The sequence below is a fragment of the Aegilops tauschii genome, chromosome 2 (genome assembly GCF_002575655.3).
Source record: "Aegilops tauschii subsp. strangulata cultivar AL8/78 chromosome 2, Aet v6.0, whole genome shotgun sequence".
NCBI lineage: Eukaryota > Viridiplantae > Streptophyta > Magnoliopsida > Poales > Poaceae > Aegilops > Aegilops tauschii.
In genome coordinates, this window is record NC_053036.3 from 16,025,610 (window position 1) to 16,046,747 (window position 21,138).

General features: G+C 43.9%; 2 protein-coding genes across 2 annotated transcripts; both read right to left on the minus strand.

Annotated features, from left to right (window-relative positions):
* Positions 1 to 7,145: 7,145 nt before the first annotated feature.
* LOC109770977 (peroxidase 44-like) lies at positions 7,146 to 8,110 on the minus strand. Its single transcript, XM_020329692.4, has 2 exons — positions 7,999 to 8,110; positions 7,146 to 7,901 (listed from the first exon to the last, which is right to left on the minus strand). Exons 1-2 carry the CDS (start codon positions 8,074 to 8,076, stop codon positions 7,146 to 7,148), a joined length of 834 nt encoding a protein of 277 aa, XP_020185281.3. The 5' UTR covers positions 8,077 to 8,110.
* A 2,284-nt stretch (positions 8,111 to 10,394) lies between these two features.
* Positions 10,395 to 21,065, minus strand: LOC109770968 (cullin-associated NEDD8-dissociated protein 1). The gene is made up of 29 exons (XM_045232477.2): positions 20,740 to 21,065; positions 19,427 to 19,512; positions 19,157 to 19,326; positions 18,474 to 18,681; positions 17,369 to 17,534; positions 17,137 to 17,266; positions 16,795 to 16,909; positions 16,555 to 16,712; positions 16,358 to 16,481; positions 16,110 to 16,160; positions 15,945 to 16,027; positions 15,595 to 15,679; positions 15,411 to 15,512; positions 15,235 to 15,333; positions 15,045 to 15,155; positions 14,880 to 14,963; positions 14,669 to 14,809; positions 14,107 to 14,199; positions 13,845 to 13,966; positions 13,598 to 13,760; positions 13,281 to 13,517; positions 12,772 to 13,020; positions 12,501 to 12,686; positions 12,262 to 12,408; positions 12,047 to 12,163; positions 11,770 to 11,938; positions 11,208 to 11,285; positions 10,976 to 11,114; positions 10,395 to 10,745 (listed from the first exon to the last, which is right to left on the minus strand). The coding sequence occupies exons 2-29, from the start codon at positions 19,460 to 19,462 to the stop codon at positions 10,649 to 10,651; spliced, it is 3,660 nt and encodes a 1,219-aa protein (XP_045088412.1). The 5' UTR covers positions 19,463 to 19,512; positions 20,740 to 21,065; the 3' UTR covers positions 10,395 to 10,648.
* Positions 21,066 to 21,138: the final 73 nt, after the last annotated feature.

Genomic DNA, 21,138 nt, shown 5'->3' on the forward strand with positions numbered 1-21,138 from the left:
TGATGCGTATGTGGCTGAAACCCATGGGAAGAATGAGAACCGTGGACGCAGCAATACAAGATTTCAGCAAGGCAAAAATAAATCCAGGGGGAGATCAAAGTCAAAACAGATAAAAGATATTACTTGCTTTCATTGTGGCAATCCGGGACACATAAAGAGCAAGTGCAGGAAGTACAAAAGAGAGCTTGCAGAGGGGAAACTCACAAAGAAAACCGAGCAAAAGGCTGAGAGCAGTTCAGCCATGACCGCAACAGATGAAGACTATCTAGTCATTGAAGATGAAGATTGCTATAGTGTTGTTCGTGATGATGCCATGAGTTGGGTTGTGGATTCAGGTGCGTCCTTCCACATCACATCACACAAGGAGTATTTCACATCTTACACTAGTGGTGTTACTGGCCAAGTGAGGATGGGAAATAGTGGTTCGTCAGCAATTGTTGGCAAGGGCTCTATATGCATTGAAACAAACACAGGTTGCAGATTGGTGCTCGATGATGTGAGGCATGTTCCCGACATAAGGCTGAATTTGTTGTCAGTGGGCAAGCTTGATGATATCAAATATCCTAGTTATTTTGGTGAAGGAAAATGGAAGCTCACCAAAGGCTCTTTGATTATGGCTCGAGGAAGTAAGCAAGGTAATCTCTATGTGACTAAAACCAAGTTGTGCAATGAGGTGTTGAATGTTGCTGAAAAAGACACTTCGGTTGAATTGTGGCACAAGAGGCTTCGGCATATGAGTGAGAAGGGCATGCATGCTCTTGCTCGCATGGAGTACCTCCCTGAGTTGAAAGGTATATCCTTGAAACCCTGTGCACATTGTTTTGTTGGCAAACAACATAGGGTTGCATTTCGTACACTCCCTCCATATCGTGCAGAAAATGTTCTTGATATTGTGCACACTGATGTTTGCTCCATGACTGAAAAATCTCATGGTGGAGCATTATACTTTGTGACTTTTATTGATGACCATTCCAGAAAGGTTTTTGTGTATGTGCTGAAACACAAATACCAGACGCTTGAAGCCTTCAAGGAGTTCCATGCCAAGGTTGAAAGAGAAACTGGCAGGAAATTGAAGTGCGTGAGATCAGATAATGGTGATGAATACAGAGGTCCTTTTGAAAGGTATTGCAGAAATGTTGGCATCAGGCTTGAGAAGAGTCCACCAAAGACACCTCAGCTCAATGGTCTTGCAGAGAGAATGAACAGGACACTCACAGAGAGGGTCACAGCTATGCTCTCTCATGCTCATTTACCTAATTCTTTTTGGGCTGAAGCATTGATGAATGCTATGTATGTGGTTAACCTATCTCCCTCAGTTTCTCTTGCATGTGATATTCCTCAGAGAGTTTGGTCAGGAAAGGAGGTATCATACAAGCACTTGAAGGTCTTTGGTTGTAGGGCATTTGTACATGTTCCAAGGGACGAGAGATCCAAGCTTGATAACAAGACAAAGCAGTGCATCTACCTCAGCCAACCAAGTGAAGAGTTTGGCTATAGGTTGTGGGATCCAGCAAATAGAAAGATTGTGAGAAGCCGAGATGTGGTGTTCATTGAAGATGAAACAATAAAAGATATTGGGTAACTAGAGAAGCCAATGACCGACACACCTCAGGTTGACATGGATCCAATTCGTCCTCCTCTTGTGCATGACAATCATGGGGGAGATGATGACACTGAAGACAGTGAAGATGCAACTGACCAAGGCAGTACAAGTCAAAGTGACGAGCAGCCATCAAGTGATGATGATGATGATGATGATGATGATGATGATGAAGTTGGTAATGATAATGCCAACGAAAATTCACCTGATTCACCACCAGTGCAGCAGCAAAGAAGAAGTGAAAGAGGTCACATTCTTTCTTCTAAATATCCACCACATCAATATGTGTTGATGACAGATGCAGGTGAGCCCTCATGCTATGAGGAGGCAATGCCTGATGAGAACAAATAAGAATGGTCAGAAGCCATGCAGGATGAGATGAATTCCCTGTACGAGAATGATACTTTTGAGTTGGTGAATCTGCCAAAGGGCAAGAAAGCACTCAAGAACAAGTGGGTGTAAAGAGTGAAGACTGAAGAAAACACCTCACATCCAAGATACAAGGCTAGATTGGTTGTGAAAGGATTTAGTCAGAAAAGGGCATTGATTATGGTGAGATATTCTCTCCAGTGGTCAAGATGTCTTCGATCCGAGTTGTGCTTGGCATGGCTGCCACCATGGACTTGGGAATTGAACAGCTTGATGTGAAGACTGCATTCTTACATGGTGACCTAGAGGAGGAGATATACATGGAGCAGCCAGAGGGATTCATGGTTGCAGGCAAGGAGCACTTAGTTTGCAAATTAAAGAAGAGCTTGTATGGCTTGAAGCAAGCTCCTCGGCAGTGGTAAAAGAAGTTTGAGTCCTTTATGACTGGGCTTGGTTACCATAAAGCACATACTGATCATTGTGTCTTTATGAAGAGGTACGTCGAGGGTGACTTCATTATTCTCTTGTTATATGTTGATGATATGCTGATTGTTGGAAATGGCACAGAGAGGATTGCTCTCCTCAAGAAGGCATTGAGTAAATCATTTGCCATGAAGGATTTAGGACTAGCTAAGCAAATACTTGGCATGAAGATCTCCCGTGATAGATCAAAGAAGTTGCTTTGGCTCTCACAGGAAAGATACATTGAGAAGGTACTTTAAAGGTTCAATATGAAAGATGCAAAATCCATTATCTCTCCGCTTACAGGCCATCACAAACTGAATTCAAAACAATGTCCTACAAGCAAGAAGGAGAAAGAAGAAATGAGGAAAGTACCCACAGCAGATTGGTAGGGTATGAAGTTTTGTGGATGAAGAACTTCTTGCAAGATCTCGGCATGAATCAAGAGAAGTATGTTCTGTTTTGTGACAGTCAGAGTGCTATTCATCTTGCCAAGAATTCAAGCTATCACTCTCGAACCAAGCACATTGATGTGAGGTACCATTGGATTCGAGATGTTTGGTTGGAGCATCTGCCATATGTTGGGATATCCTCCTCATGTGGGCTGTGAGGAGATGACCATTTAAAGCCTTTTTAGGCAGCCAAAGAGGTGCAGAAGCCCACTACCCATTAGGGTTATGACCTAGGGTCATTTTGGACTTTGCACATGAGTGGATGGGGATGCTTTACCCTCCATCCAGCAGCCACCACCAAGTGTGACGAAAATCAGTTCATCCTCCAAGAGAGAAGAAGAGAGAAAACCAAGAGAGCAAGGGAAGAAGAGGAAGATTGAAGGAAGAAGCAAAGGGAGCTCCTCCCCAAGGTTGTGATGGTCCAGATCCACTACCTTGTCTCCTTCAAGCTTCGGTTCCACCATCTTTGGTGAGATTGTTCCAATCCCTAGTTCTTGAGCTTCAAATCTTGTTGTGTTCATCCAAGATTCAGAAATGTTGATGTATGAGATCCTCTGGTGTTGTCTAGAGAAGAACTTGTTGTATCCCACATTTGATAATAGTGGAAGAGGATTTGGGTGGCTTCGGCCCGTGGTTTTTCCTCTCAAGTTGGGGGGTTTTCCACGTAAAATCTGGTGTCTCTTTGTTGATGCTTGGCGCTGTCCAGAAACTTACTCCTACCATAAGACACTAGGCTGAGGAGTGTTTTGCATGCTGAGTAACATTTTCTGCCTCCATATATGATGCTGCATATGTTTCCTTCTGTGCTAAGCAACGATCCTTGAGTTAGTACATGATGTGGTGCTGAGATTACTTTGTTTCCGCTGTAGTTTTTAATTAACCACAAGTGCATTTGTGTGCTAATTCCCAACACCATATACGCCCGGACGGATGGCCGGTCCGGTCATTAATGGGTCAAAAAAATCCAACTCAGACAGACGCCTCAAACCTATCTCAAATGCCCGGACTGACCTACACCTTCATAAACATCCTAAATATGGGGCGGATATAGGGAGACTCAGACGCGATCGGACGCGTTCGCCACGTCGAACCCGGCCGACACTAGCCCACAAGACCCCACATATATTCGTCCCCATAAACTTCCCGGATCAAACCCTATCCACTCCACTCTCCTTCACTTCACTCCGCCACCAAGCTCTCGTCCGGTGATCTGTGGGCTTCACCGGCATGGCGGACAGCGTATCCGAGTCCTACACCTCCAGATCGTCAACCCCGAGCTCATCCCACGCGGCCCCGGGAAGGAGATGACCATCCGGCTCGCAATCCGTCGCTCCCGGGAGGAGACCGCCCGACGGCAGCGCTTGGAGTCCTTCCGTGGGGAATCCATTGCGTCCGCACAAATGGTGCGTGGATCCGCCAGGAGGTGTGTCGTCGTTGCCTCACCCCTTTGTTGTGGTGGACGCCAAGCCGGTTTGTATGGCTTTCGAATGTTGTGGCGGACGCGCAACCCCTTCGTTGGCGCTCCAAGCAGGAGGTGAACGCATGGGCGTCGTCAGACGCAACCATGGCACGGTGTGCCAGCTGTGCGATGCAGCGGGTGCAGGGGACAATGGCAGCCCTCGCGGCGGTGGACGTTGATGAGGCGGGGTCGCATTCTCCAGCACCCAGTACGGTACACCAATCCGGGCAATGCAACCGCATCGTGGTGGATGTCGCCGGCTCGTCGCAAGACAGATCCATCATCGATATAACGTCCACCGGCACCATCAGGGTTCCAAACTCCCGCGAGGAAGACTAGGCATGGGAGACAGCGGTGCCTTGAGCCCCGTGACCCGGGCCGTGTCCCGTATCCTACTCTACGTCGCCGGTGACCCAACACTTTGAGGAACGCAGGCGGACACCGGACATGGGCACAGTGGAGCCGGACAAGATCCAATAGTATGAATTTGAGGTTTATAATTTAAGATATCCTGTAGTGAAATGTTTAAAATGTGATCGATCATTGTCCGCGGACACGTCCGGACGTTTGAGAGGTCGGATTTGCTGTATCCGGCTCCGACCGTAGATGCTCTTATATACTAGCACTAGATCATGAAGGCACGCGTTGCCGCGCCCGTTCATCCTTAAGAAAGGATACATAAATTAAAGAAATGTTTGATAAAATTTAAATGACTCAAATTACAATGCTTCAATATTGCGACGGGGCATAATTCTCAATCATTTATTAGAATTGTTTGACTAATCACTTAAATCCTTTGTTAGTGTTTTTTTAGAGCCAATGACAGTGGGATTTGTTAGTGTTTTTCCTATATCACAATCATCAGAATGTTCCAGAAATAGACATAACAAAAAACGTACAACATTTTATCTTAGTCTTGTGTGCTTTGCACATAATTGAACTTCCGAGAGTTATTCAATGGAATATCTCAATAGAATTAGCTATCTTCTTAGGTAAAATGAGCATGCTGCAGCAAGGCACAAACGGTATTCAAAATCAGGATCCTCACAAGCATTCCAAACATTCAACATAATTTTTACTTAAAAGGTAATCATTGTATATTACCATGAACAAGTCCGGAAACAACAATGTGACAAAAAACTGTCTAACACCTCTTTAGCAAGTGCCACCACAAATTAGTTTTCAGAATGCTCTTGTATGCTATTTACCTGAACTTCCCTGTGCACATATTCTGCAGTTGATACACCTGTAAAAGACATGGCATGCTAAGTAGCTATGATTAGTATAACATAAGCTAAACAACTGATTTGCATGCTTGCAAATTGCTTGGGTAACATGCAGTAACGCATACAAAGATTTGTATTGTTCAAACTGCCTCGCTCGACCAATGTACTCGGAGATTCAGGGTTAATCTCTCTTGACATACATCTATCATAAGAGAAAAGTGAAGGTATAACTCATAAGAAGGCTCATATTTATCTCCTTCTACAACATGAACGACATTGCTACATCAATTGTTGGTTTAATACTTTAGGACATCATTACCGAAATTTCAATTATTGATACAAAATGTCTTCCATGAGTAGGTAGGCGTGAACTGAAAATTTCAAGTCAGAAATTCCTATAAATCATTGAGTAAAGAAATTAAAATATACTTAAAATATGGGGAGAAGAGCTCACCTAGCCTTGGGACTCTTTGCGCCGTGAGGACTGATGAGTAGCTGCCTTCAGGTCGGCTTTGTCGCCCAGCCTCTTACCCTGAGAAACGGTTGTCCTCTTTCTCCTAGAGTTGCTGCCGCCAAGGTAGCACTCGAGATGGTGGCTTGTTGGTATGCACTTACACGCGTGGCCTTAATCGTCCAGCCGCGCATTGGTCGCTGGCCGCGCGTGCTATGGCCCGCAACCTCCATGGAAGAACGCTGCAGGGCACGGCATTGCGAAGATGAGACCCACCACGGGGGCCTGCGGAGGATGAGTAGAGGGCATCAACGCCGAGGCCGACAAGCAATAGAAGCTCACCGCAGGGATGGAGGTCGGCGGCGGCGCAACGCCGAAGAACAGGGGAGCAGCTCGAGGTTTAGGTTAGGCGACCTGGTATGTTAGATGGATAACGTACGAATCAGGCTAGGAGGCTTTCTACGGTCGACTGGAAAACTCTCGGGCTTTGTACCTAACGGCCCAATTCGGGACAGTTAGCGTAACTCGTTCCCTGGAGCAGCAGCCCGAAAACTACGCTGGACGGCCAAACAAATCATGTGCGTAGGTGAGAGTGATCCGACGGCTGTGAGCATCAAATCGTTGTGGAGGGCTGTAGCCCGCCCAGTTTTACTGTTTCTCAATAGGACAAGCGACAGGAGAGGGAGTACTCTACTAGCACTGAATGACGTGTATGCGACCACCTAATTTTTAAAAAAAAACGAGACCAACCCGGGCTAGACGCTCCGTGAGCACCAAACGCTCAAGCTGAGACTTGAACCCTGGTGGCTGGCTGTGAACTCCCGCGCTTTGCCAACTGAGCTACACTCAGTTCTTACGGCCACCTAATTTCAGTTGCCTTAATCTAATCAGTGTCGGCTCGCGACAACAAGCATCCGTAATCCTTTCTCCGAGATGTTAACATTTCACAAGTTACATCATCGACCTGACTCACTTGACTAGTTTCTTTAACCTAATCAGGTCAACCACTACGATCTAACCAAGAACAAAGAGAATATATCGATCGAATCGCTTAATCTACTACTGTAATGACTACTCCAGCAATTTCTCTGCCAGGAACTTGATCGACTGGCCGCGTACGTACGTGTCATTTGTTGTACGCGCTGCACACCTTCCTGACCTCGCCGGCGTCCCCCTCGAGCACGCCCACGGCCGCCAGCTTGGCCATGGCCTCCGAGAACCGCCGCACGAACGCGTCGGGGCTGGCCGCGTAGTAGGCGACGTGGCCGGCCGTGGCGGGGTGCGTGGCGGCCTCCTGGTCCAGCTGCAGGAGGCTCCGGTTGCCAATCATCTGGCCGTAGCACGCGTTGTCGATGGCGAACGGCGTGTCCTGGTCGAGGAACGCGGTGGGGTCGTCGCCCGGCGGCAGGTCGCCGCCGGCGAGGCCGCACGCCTCGGCCATGTCGCGCCGGAGCGCCTCGTCCATGGTGCCGTCCGGGTGCGCGAGGCGGTAGCGGAAGTGGGAGCAGCGCGTGGCGCCGACGGTGTGGGCGCCGAAGAGCACCACCGTCTCCTCCGCCGAGAAGCCCCTGGCGGCGAAGGCGCCGAGCGCGTCGTCGAGCCGCGCGAAGGGGGCCGGCAGGTCCACCTCCCAGGGGTTGGACTGCAGCCCGTCGCGGCGGCCGAGCGGGACGTCGTAGGCGGCGCCGCCGAGGAGAGCGACGGAGTCCCGCGCCATGAGCGCCAGCGTGTCGGCGCAGGAGACCGCGCCCGGGCACGCCGACTCCAGGACCTTCTTGACCCGGTTGACGATGTTGAAGCCCCGCAGCGTCTGGTTGGGGATCGCCACCCGCTCCGACGACCGCCCCGCCGTCGGCACGATCATCACCGACGCGTCGCAGCCCTGCATGCATGCATGATCGATCACCGTCACCACTATTAGTTGCACGCGTACGTAGAGCTTGAGATGGAGGCGGCCATGGACCGTGGCACGTACGTACCCTGACGAAGCAGTCGTGGAAGAGCATGCGGATGATGGCGGGGGCGATGGTGCGGTCGTTGTAGAACTGCAGCTCCATGGCCTGCCGCACCGTCGCCGCGGCGTCCGGGCACGTCGCGGCGTAGTAACCCACGTCCAGGGCTCCGACGACGCCGCGGCGGGCAATGGCGCCCACGAGCACGAGCTGCAGGAGAAGAACATAGTACATGCTCGTACGCATGTCGAAGGTAAGCATGTTGTGTCGTTGGTGCTGCATCTGATGTGAATGTGATGCATGCATGCATGCATAGCTGATAGGTGAGGTGAGTTTGATGTACAAGCTGCAGAGTGTGTGTGTGTGTGTGTGTGTGTGTGTGTGTTTTGAGTGTTGACTTTGTTTGCGCGTGTTGACTCTGTGTGCGAGACGAACGTATCTAGGGCAGAGCAGGGCAGGTCGGCAACCGCCACATTCATGTGTTTGCAGATCTGGCCCAGGTGTTGATCCAATACATTTAAGCGATCAACTCCTGAATGTTTTTCTTTAATCACTCACCAGGGAAGGAATTCCCACCTGTATATTGATCTCAATTCAAAAGAGAGATTTATCCAGTTTACGTGGAAAACAGGAAGGGGGCATCTCCAACACGGACCCGTAAACAGACACGATATTTGTTCGAAAATCGATCTGGACTAATGTCCGGTCACTCATAGAGGAGCCGGCCATCCAACCGTGCTCACATACAAATTTGAACAAAAAAATTGTAGTGTGAGCACTTGAAAAAAGAAAAGAAAATGTATCACTTGAAATAGAAAAACTGAAACAGTTCAGTGCCTTCGGCCATTGTGACTTGCAAAATTTAGTGCCTTCCGCCATCGTTACCCGCTTCGTCATTGTGCGCACTTAAAAGGGAAAAAAGAGTGTAGAACATGAAAAAAAAAAAAGGTGAAACAATAGTGCTTCCGCCAAATGCTAGTCTTAGTGGCTTTCCGTCATCGGAAAGAGGATACATGGTGGCTTTGAATATGCCAGTCTGGACTCCCGCAAAACTTTCCTTTATTTGTCTACGGTTTGCAGGAAAATGGGCGTCCGAACCCGTCGGCGGACCGATGCGGGACTGCATTGGTTAGCAAATTGCGTCCGAACAACGCGGCTCGAACGGATACGGGCGATTTGAGGTCCGCTTTGGAGATACCCTAATAAATGCTGCCGAGGCAAGAAACGTAGAAACGCACAAAAACACCAAATACATAATTATAACGCAGCACAAGATTATGGCTCAGGTGTTGATCCAATACATTTATAATCTCGATGCGCAAAGAGAAGCACGAATGATATCTTTGCGTCCTTTCACACATGAGTTGAGTTGATTATATATATCACACCGACCACCCTGTCTATTGAATTCTTGTTTTGGCTAGGTTTGACATCTTTCGCACAAGGTTTGATGAACTTGTCTGCTGGCCTTGTTTTTTCATCCATAGCTGTCAATGCTCCAAGGAATTGAAAGGATCCATGTCTCTAATTCTCATGTCATCCAACTTGCACAACAAATACTACTGGCAAATTGAGTGCTTTAAAACAAAACAAATTACACAATAGCTATACGTAAGTCGTCTGAATTTGCAATTTAGGACAGTTGATTTTCGAGTGAAGGAAGAGCAGACGGAGAGAAGGAAGGAGTTGGTCGTCTCACGGAGAAGCTGCCCCATTATCTATCTTAGAGTGGTAGGCTACCCTACTATCAATCTTTGGATGGCAGGCTGCGCAGGCTCGTCAAAAAAATTGGTGCGTGACGGCTGGGGGCGGTGAGCGGCAGTGGCTCAACGGTTCGAAGGGAAAAGACGACAATTGGAGGTTGAAGGCGGGCATCTGGCCATCTAATTAACATCGGACGGCTGAAAACCAATGCCCAAATTACATTTTCGGATCAATGCCTAACTTCATTTCCAGACCGATGGCCATATATCTGTAATTAGCACGCTCTTCTTTCTTTTTGGCCAGGAAAGTAACAGACTCTGACAGGACGCGTATGTATAAGTGAGAAACATCCACGATATTCAGACCTCGCTTAAGATTCCGGCAGTTTTTGTTTTCCCTCTCGAAAATAGAAGAATGATATCTTGGGTTCTTAAGATCTTACAGTGTTCGTGTACTCAGACCGTCCCCGCAAATTCGGCACTTTCAACCATGGGAAATCAGGGTCTGAAGATTTTAAAACAATTTAAATCCATTTTTATTTAGTATCAGCTGTCCAATTTAACATAAAAATGAATAAGATAGCAGGTGGTTTCTTTATAATGCCTTGGGAGATTCAAAATACTTAGATGAGTAAATTCTAACCAAAATCACAATGTTACTTTCTCAACACATGCTGAGTGCACAAAATCGCAATGTAAATTACGGTGGGCACGAGCACAGGTACCAAAGACGCATGATTTCAATTTTAAATTGCAACACCAGCTTCTAATGGTCTACCACCATATTTTGTACAGAAAAAGATATTCAACATCAACCTTTTCTCCGCATCACGACCACATTTCAGCCAAAATCGGTACAGTATAATCCACTATCGCAAATTTAGGTTGGATCATCGCCTCAAAACCGGCAGGCATGTGTGCCAACTTGACTCACCTATTCACTAACATATATACAAAAAAAAAATATTCAGCTCTCATTCACTGCGCACCGAGTTGTACTTCTCGGCAAGTGAAGGAGTGGCCGTTATCTTGCTCATCAGATTCTTCAACTTCATGCTGTAGTCGCTGCCACTGCACATCAAAAGTCGGCGTCAAACTGGTTAGAATAGGGCAGGGTGTAGTACACCAACGTTATTTTGACAAGCATAAAGGCTATTGCCACCAGTGGGTTGGTTATATAGTGCAGCCCTGTTTTGGTAGCTATAAACAAGTAACCAAAAGGATGAAAAGACAGTTCAAATCTTAAGTTCTTGACTAAACCAGAATCAGTCGTCGACTAGTAGGGCAGAATCAAGCTTTACCTTATGCGGTTTACAGCAGCAATTGCTCGAAGAGCACTGCGAATCATGTCTTCATTGCGATCAATCTCCTGCTTCACTGCGTCACTCTTGGGTTTGTGACCGATGGTTTTCTCAAGAGGTTCAACTAGTGAGTCCAAAACTGAAATAGGACAATAATAATAGTAGTAAATATTAGAAAAAGGCATTTGCAGCATATGAAACATCCCGTTGAAGGTCCTTGATTATAACAAACCTGCAAGTACAGCAGACGGGCACTTGTCTGCTAGCTTCGAGAGAATCAGATGGCAGGGCATTTTCACATCATAATGATCTGCAATAAGCACAACTAATTAGCATCTTATTGAAAATACACATTGAATAAGATTATGCTAATATAGGTGATATACCATCTTAGAGTTCAGAAAGAAACACGGGAGAAGTACATAATAATAGATAATGCAGACCATATATATCCTGAAGAAAAACTGAAAAGCTAACCTATAAATACAAAATTTTCTTTCACAATAAACAAAAGGGTGTTTTTTTATGAAATAAACAAAAATAAGTTTGACACCAATGGTTCTATGCAGTTCAGGCCTATATAAGTACTCTGAAGTAGAGAGACGAATGACATGTTTGGTTGATGCCCCATGCAAACTCTACCAAAGGAGTCACATGGCCAATTATTTGAAAATAGTCCATGAGAGGTATGGGTTGGTCTTGCCCATTTCTTGGTAAGCTAATCCAGGACACCAACCAAACACGCCCAAAATGCCGCAATGAACTGAAATATACAATGCCGTAACTGTACTTACCACCTAAGCCAGATAAGAGGAAAGGAACGATGAAGGACGACGGATTCACTTGATCAAGACAGTTATCCAGCAATGTGTCCACACATTCAAAGGCAGCTTTCCTAAGCTCAAGCCCATCATCGACGACATGCTTGAAAGGCCCTAGATCAACGGTCCTGATCAATTCTTGCTGCAAAGAAGGAGATCATTACTTCCTAGCTATAAATTGCATGTGACACCGCCAGATCATCATATAACTAAAGAAAAGAAATAAGCAACCAAAATTAGGAAAGGATACCTTCACGACAGTCTGGTCATACAAAAGAGGCAGTAATTCAGGAAGAAGACCTTTGATCAAACTTGGCTTGTTGTGGGCAGCTGTGCTCAACGCAAGGACAGCTGCACGTCGCACATGCTGCAAAGTGCAAACGACAAAATGCAATTATCATCTTCACATCTTTCTTTATGAACATTAGTTAGTAAGGATGTAGGTATTATTTCAAGTAAAATTACCCTGTCACTATCTTTAATTAACATAAGGAAAGTAGAAATCTCAGAGTACAAGATTGCATCTATCTTTCCAGTCCGTTCAATGATTGAATATTTTATAGCAATGGCAACTGTAGCCCTTGTGTTTGCTGCTGGGCTAGTTGTGCGTTCCTACAAAATTATATGGAATGGCACATTAGATCCCATATCATGACGTAAATGAAACATAGGGTGCAACTTTGCTAATTGTCCACACGTCATACCTTCAGAGCAGGGATTAATTTGTTAGGTTCAATAAGTGCAATTTTGCCTAAACACTCAGCAACCACATTCCGAACTCCTTCCTCCTCACTTTCGCAGTGATTAAAGAGCAATGCCAATATCTTCACAATGTTTGAGTCCTGGAGCTCACTCTCACCAGTATGATCAACAGACTGTCGCGCAATTACCTGATAGGTTTTGCATTAGAGCACAAATTAAACAGCAATCTTATGGGAGGTGCTTTTTACAAACATAATTCCATTAGGAACCTACCTCTTTCAGTGAATGAAGCAAGAGATACTGCTTCTTCTGTTGATTGTCAATCTGATCCAAGATAAATGGCAAATACTTGGATAAATTGCCAACAGCAATGTTTCCAAGAGCATATGATGCTGCAGACTTTATCTCCTCAAAAGGTGACTGGAATGATTCGATCACGATGTTCTCAATTTGAATATGACTGCTGAGGTCCTTCCTTCTTCCAATTTCTCCCAAACATAACAAGGCCATGTGTTGTTTAGCCTGGAAAACACATTATAAACAATTAAAAAATGACAAAGAGAAGGGCACAATTTATCTTCGAGTCAAATAATGCAAGTAGAGAACATGTAGTATACGAATTCACAATGCTATACTACTAGATTGACGATGCCCACAAGCGATGTTTTCAAAAGCTAGCTCACATGAATTAAGGCCTGTTATGTCAAAAGATTGCAAGTATGACATAGATATAAATGTGCAAATCTAGTGATCAGAAGACAAGCATGATCAGGAAGCCTTACAGAATTAGTAGAACTGTCATCGTTTAGAATGCCTTTAAGCATTTCAATAGTTGATGCACACTTCTGATCACCAGCTGCTAGGCATAGCACAGCAACACACTGTGCAATAGAGAATAGTGCCTGCTTGGAAAGACCGCCTGACTGTGATGGTTTAGCAGTGGAAATAAGGGAGTTCAACAAAGTTTCAAAGCTTATATTTGCAGATTGGACCAGTGCAGCAAAAAACTTCTGTAGTGCCTGTAACAGAAACACTGTCCCCTGTCAGTTGGAGAATAAGAGCAAATCAAGTATTTATATTTAAATACGAAAATATATACCTGCAGTGCTTGTCCTTGCAACAGAGCACTCCTGATCAAAGTAAGGGCCTCAGGCAAAACTTTTTGTTTCACAGCTAAACCAACATTTTTAACAGATCTTCTGTCGACCATTATTGTGCAACACAGTTCCAATGCTAGAGCGGCCATATGCAAATCACCGTCACTGCCACAACAGATATTCCAACATCAGTCATCATGGTAGACAGAAAATGGAGATTTGTTGAAGAAAGCTAAGCAAGGGAAAAACCTTATGAGAGTAGAAAGTTCAGCTAATATCGTTTCATAAGAGGACGAGCCAATTTGACTCCCATATGTGACAACCAGAGAATTTAGGGTTCCCAATGTTGCCTGCCTAAGGGCTCTGTTGGCCTGTGGAAACGGGCGAGTAAAGAAAAACATTAGTCTTCAATTTTTTATGTGCTGTCTTTTGATGTGCTGTTTAACATATAGCCATATAGGATGTTTCAAGTTAAAAATCAAAAGAAACTATGTGTAGAATATATCTCTACCTTTCGAAGGAAAGCTGTGAGCTCAGAAACGACATGGTCCAAGACACATGAAAGATCAATACGAAGAGGTGAATTTGCAATCACCGCAAATGCCTGTAAAGGAATGAACATTTTGAAAATGCAACAGAACCAACAAAACCAGAGACAGGCATACTAGTCAGGAAAACAGAGAATAAACAAATCTGTCTAAAAACACAACCAGTTGGCATTAAGCAAATGATGACAGGGTACAGAATTAAAATTGTGGACAAGACCAACGCAAATAGATTGGTATATTATACTCCCTCCGTCCCATAATAGAAGACATCTTGACTAGAATTGTAAAAACATCTTGCACTGTGGGGTGGAGGGAGTAGCATATATACAATTAAAGTTATCTTTACATCAATGAACCCACCACAAAACCATCTCTATCCTAACTTCCCAAGCAACTCAGCAAGATGCACCGATCAGAATGGTTACATTTGTTTTTCTACCATTGACTAGAATACTCAAATTCAACTCAACATTAACCATCACATTCCCATTAGTTTTGATTCTGGAGGTGCAGTTGATTGCTTACCTTGACCGCTGTAAGTCGTGTAATTTCATTGCCCATCCTATCAACAAGTATGGGAAGGCATGAAGGCAATTCCCTTTGAAGACCATCACCAAAGGTGGCGATCACAAGGCTCATGCATGATATGGCACACTCTTTAACTTCCTGGAAAACAGAATAACATGAGAGAGAGAAAGAGGTATGTACAATGTACGAAGAGGAGAGTGGGCTAAACCTGATCTTGATCTTGATTCGCCAAGCGGGCCAATATAGCTTTATAGATTGGAATAATATATGGCCTAAAATCTATGGAACGTTCCTGTGTAACAGCAGAACAAGAGCTTAAAATATCACTGTAATTGGGTGCTTATAACATCACCGCCTGGAGTATAAGGCTGACCTCAAAGTTTGGACGGAGCACCCGGACCAGCTCCCCGCACACCCGTAAAGCCTCAGCGGTGACTTTGTAATACCTATCTCCAATAGCAGATAATATTGGACCAGAAAGTGCCTAGAAATTTTATTTCACATTGAGAAATGAGTAACGATAAGTGTCTCAAGTGGTTTATCAAAGATGGTAGCTATAATACCTGGATGTATGGATGGAACACAGACGGTGAATGGGAAGCCATAACAATCCTAGTAAATGCAAGGGCCTCAATCTTCAGGTTGGAGGTAGAAGATTTATCCTATAAAACAAAGACAGTAAGTTAAAACAAACAGAAGTACTGCATAAGAAACTACTCAGCAAATGAAATACACTAACATTCAAAGCCTTTTCAATCCCAGGAACAAGTGACCCGAACTGATCAGCAAGACAATCTGGTAACACAACAACAAGCTCCTTCAATACTGAGAATGCTCCAACCTGAAAATGCCAAAAAAATATATAAATCAAAATTGAGTCCAAACTCAACACGGATATTTTGCAAGATCATTCAACAACAAACCTTTGTCTTGATTGATTTTTCACGCAACTGCCTATTGATAGACTTGACAACTTTGGGTACTTCTTGCTTCAGCAACCATCTAGGGCTGCAAAGTATACCGATTGACAATACAGGCTCAGTGAAAAGAACATGCAATCACAATAAACATACATTTCCCCTCTAAGCATAATAAGTCAAATCCAACGATTTTTGCATCCAAATATGAAGTCTTGTCAAGTTTTAGCTAACGTAGGCTCAGTTAAGGTATTAATCCAAAAAAAAAAAAACTGAATCGTATACTACTTATGGCAAATTGTAGAAGAATACGGTAAGAATGTGTAAACAGGTAATAATAAAGATATTTTGTTTACCTAGACTCATCAATGTCACCTTGTCCTTTTGTCACATTACCAGTTTGGCGTAACAACTCAATAAATGTGTTGAAGATGTCCATCTAGGATCAAGGAGAAGCTTCGTAAGATTGATATACAATGACAATTCAAATCCAATCTAGCAATGAAATACCAAACAGTTACCTTTACATTCTCCTCTCTTTCCCTAAAGCGGTCGACTAACTTTGGACATGCCTGCAAGCAACCAAATAAATTATAAAAAGTTTCATAGAGGCACTTCATTGAGTGGCTAATTTTCAAAACAGGTAATAAATGGTTGGCATCAGCTCAAAAGCATCACTAACAATATGGACACAATAGAATTATGCCATCATGAAGAACAAGATTGTTAATGTACAGTATGTTGGTTTAACTTGCTGTCGCCAACATACCTCCTGATACATCTTAGACAACATTTGAGGACGAGATGCTATAATTGCAGATAGGCACTTCGCTGATGCCCGGCGAACCTTCCAGCTTGCATCCTCATCATCTGTGTATTCATCCGCACTCTCACTGGAAGAAAATGTTAAAGATGTTTCAATTACATTAGGAACCACAGTTTCGGTATTATAAGAAAGTGACATACTCATCCTCTTCCTCATCCTGTACTTCATCATCAGTATCCTCCTCCATGCTATCAGTGAAATTAGGATCATAGCTTACATATTCCAAAGCAAGATTCAAAATACCCTCACAATATGGGGAAATATCTCTTGGACATCTGAGCATAAAACTCTCAAGGGCCTACAAGATGGGAGGTAATTTATAGCCATAGTGAAGCAACGGTAAGAGTAATCTAAGGTAAGAACTGAACATAAATTCTCACCTGCAAGCTGTACTCACGGAGCTCTTCATCATTTTCTGATGCACTTGTACAATAGTTTATGAGCAAAGGAACAGCTTCAGCAAGGTGTGGTCCAAACCGGTATCCAACTGAGCGACTGTAAGTCAAAATAAATTATATTAGAACTTGAGCTGCACCTAACAAAGCTCTTGTACTTCACTAAAATAATTATCCTTGGGTATATCATCCAGCAGATTTTTTTTTTAGATATTTTATCGATGTTTGAACTAGCCAAATCTGAAGCTGCATAGCTCACACATGCTGTTGCTCATAAAAACAGTTATGAACAAAAATTTGCAGCACTTGGTAGGTCAAAGCATATACCTTAGAGCACCAATCATCTGGATATTTGTTCGGGTTATGTCAGACTTCGCCCTTTTAATTTTCAGCAATTTGATAACCTCCAGAGTTGCCTTGGCTAATAGATCATCTGACAAACATGGAGCAAGCGATGCTGCAACATAAAGCGAAACATTAGTCACTATAAATAATTAAGATTGCCAACCATTTGCAAGCATTAACAATCAAAATAACTGTAAAATGCAATCAGGTATACCAATGCACGAAACAGACTTCTTTCTGACACTTGCTTGAGTAGAGCTCAGCTGAGTTAAAAGTGCAGTGAGCATATACGCATGATCTTTCGTGATCACATTGCCGAATCTATGAAGCACATCACTTAATATATCAAGACATTCACATTTAATTTCAGCACTCTTTCCCTGTCAACAAAAGAAAAAATGTATCAAGACAATTGCATTTAATTTAAGAGTATGTTGTACAAACTTCCAGATAATGTCACAAGTAAGCAAAAGAAAAAGGAAGAAGCAATGAACGTAAACAAAATGCTGCCAAACTGCCCTAATAAACGGATATATTGGACATTCCCAAATAAATTATGCCAAACTGTGTATGTTGTTTGTTGCTGATTTTCCAATTAAGAGTCTTCCAGTGTCGAAAAGGATTAGCATCATACTTGTCCCACAGAAGCGATGATAGATGCCATTTATTCCATAAACAACTCCATTAGCTTCTATGTGGTGGTTAAAACTAAAGCACATAACTTCTACTTCCTCTGTAAACTAATATAAGAGCGTTTAGATCACTATTTCGTTTAGATCACTAATATAAGAGCGTTTAGATCACTAAAATAGTGATCTAAACACTCTTATATTAGTTTACAGAGGGAGTATTAACTAGAGAAATCAATATTGACCAACCTGGAAATCCATATTGGATATTAAACAAACAAACGATAAAAGGTTAAAAAAAGGCACATATTGGGTTTCACTTCTCTTGCCCACAATACGTTGACTCGTGATTGCTAACAAGCAGGTAACTACAATAGCAACAATGTACAGGTAAAATATATCTGGACCCATACTGCATGACCAAATGAACAAGGTATACAAGTGGTCATTTCCATTGTAAGACAGAACAAATGGATGAGATAGTGAGATACACAGAAAGCTACTCCCGACTTGCACATATGAACACCTTCCCAATTAGAAGGCCGTATGAGGAGCATTAAACCTTAACCAGCAAGCACTGGAAAATTCAATTACCAGACCAAAACTACACATCTGAATAAATTAATACTTAAAGAGGCCTACAATAACAAAGGGAAATGCTGGCAAGCACAAAACAGATTAAAAACTTACATTGGTGACACCGTTGATTAGCTGCGGGGCGAGAGAAACTAAAATCTTTTCAGAAAGTGACGCCGTAGTAACTTCCACAATGACTGCCTTCAGAGCTATACTAGCAGTATCACGATGTTGGTCCTTCCCATTGAGTAATTTATCACAAAGCTTGTCGGTCATCTCCACTACTCTTTCCTCGTTAACCTTCTTAACAAGTGGAGCCAAGCTAAACAATAAAAGAAATAACAAGAGTAAATGTAGTGAATGGATGTAGGGGGGAGGTAATACAATTAACCAATTAGGTACAAATTTCTCTGCAAAAGTTTAACCCCACAAATGCATAAGGAAAATGAGTGTACTTCAAAAAATAATGTTATTGCAAGCCAATAGCCAATCTAGAAGATAGAAGAGGTATGATGACATCTTCTTAACAAATATAACAGGCTAATGCATCTGACAGGTACTACAGCGTGGCAAGTAGTATTATCAGAATGTTCCAAATTCTAGCAGGAAGGAAGGGATGATCAACAATAACAGGATCTTAACATGCAAAATCCTTACTTCCGCAATAACCGCACCAGAAAGAAATGTGAGCCACAAATGTATCCACAAGATAATTTCAATACAAACATGAAGAACGCAAGCATGCCAAACATGAAGAATCGAAACAACGGATTAAGTAATTTTAAAGGAGAAGGTACCATTTCACAGCTAAACCAGAAACATCTCCTGAAGCATCTTCCAGTTGTTGAAGGACAATATTAGTCAACTTTGATTCAAGGTCTTGATCTGCTTTGAAACTCTCTTTGTTCAACTCACTAAGCAGATCTGATGTAGCCATATATCTGTAGTCTTTATCTTTCCCTGTCATCTGAAAGCACATATACGAAATAAAAAATGTTACAAAGCATGAATAAAGAGCAAAAACTGATGATTCCTTTGTAAGAAATGCAAATTGGTATAATGGGTACCTTCTCCAATATGCCGGTTATGTTTGTATTCGCCATCGTGACGAACCTGTGTTCAAGTCCTCTTCACAAATGTATTCAATAGTATCCTAATAAAAAGCAAATTATGCAATGAGACATGTTCAATTGCCAACAGCCTAACAGCATATGTCTTGCTAAGTGCATGGTTTTTAAAGCTGCGCCAAACCAACAGAATCGATGTAGGTGCATTCTGGTAGGACAAGTAAGCTGGATGGAGAAAAAACGGGCAGAAAAAGAATTTAGAACAATCTAATGTGGAGGTCGGACACCTGACAACTGCTTCACACCAATGTGCCTACCAATGCAACACGTGTATGTTGTGTTAGTAACGAATATTAGTTACTTATTCGTGCTATTGTGGATAGAGGTCAAAATATTTGCAAAATAAACTACAGGGGATTCAAAACACATGATATGAGATTCAGTTGTAGTACACCCTATGGTCTTCTTTTATAGCATAGCAGCACACCAACTAAGAGAACGAAATTGAAAACAAGATAAAGAAGGCATAAATCTATACATCGAGCAATTTAAGAACAGAGAAGAATGACATTAGCACTAGTCCATTTGTATACTTTTTAACACCAGCAACCAACCGAAAATAGCACAAACATAGAGTCTCGCGTGTAGACACACTGTATGTACATCATCCGTGCTCAACATTAGTACACAGCGCTGACGCTACTATACGACCACGAATTGAATCACTGGACACAGAGGCGGGGATGGCGACGATGCTCCTAGATCCAGGAGCCTCGTCAGATGGCACTGGAGCGAACAGAGCAGCAAAACTGGGACACATTGACATTGTTTTGTAATAGGAACCTGAGCAGAGACTCAGGCTAACCATGGTCTAGCACCTTGATGTTCAGGTTTGACACAAGCTACCAAGTCCAGATGAACCAACGATGATAATATCGTCAAACACACCTGATTTCCAGGGTAGACCCGATGCACAAGTCCTACAAGCAACTACTAGGACCAACGACTTGAATAGAAAATTTCAACGACGACCTAGCAGCAACCGAGCGGAATCAATCTACACAAACCTAGACAGACGAACAGAACCAGCATCAACAGCATCTCGGACCGGCAGATCTACCCGGCAATCCAGGCACAATCGAGAGGGGTTCGCGCTGCAGCCGACTACCGAGCCGAATCGACAGTCAAATCCAAACCAGCACTACTAGCATGGAACGAGCGGAACCAGCAACGATGGATCGAGCGGGAGTAACCCTAACGGCGACGGGCGGAGCACCAGCGAGAGAAGGAGGAGCGGTCGGAGACTCGCGTACCTTGAGGATGAGGAGAAGGGAAGCTTGCTTGGCTTCGATTCGATCGGAAACTTCTCGGGGGCTCGCCTGGGAGGGGGGTTGGATGGGTGGGGCGGGGACGGGAGGGGATGGGGATTTGTAGTCGGCGAGGCCGGCTGCGGTGGGGAGGAGTCCCAATGCCGCACGACGCCCTCCGACGAACGCTCGGCTGCGGCGCGCGAGGGACGTCGCTTGCCGATCGCCGCTGCCGGGCACGGGGAGGAGAGCAGAGCACCGCGCCGGAGCTGAGCACGGGGGAGTGGGGATTTGGGGGAGAGTTAGGGTTCTGGACATATACCCCTTGGGCTGGGCTTGCTGGGCTGGCCAGCGGGACATTTTATCTGCGACGACCGGAAAGGATGGCCCATCAATAGTTCAGTT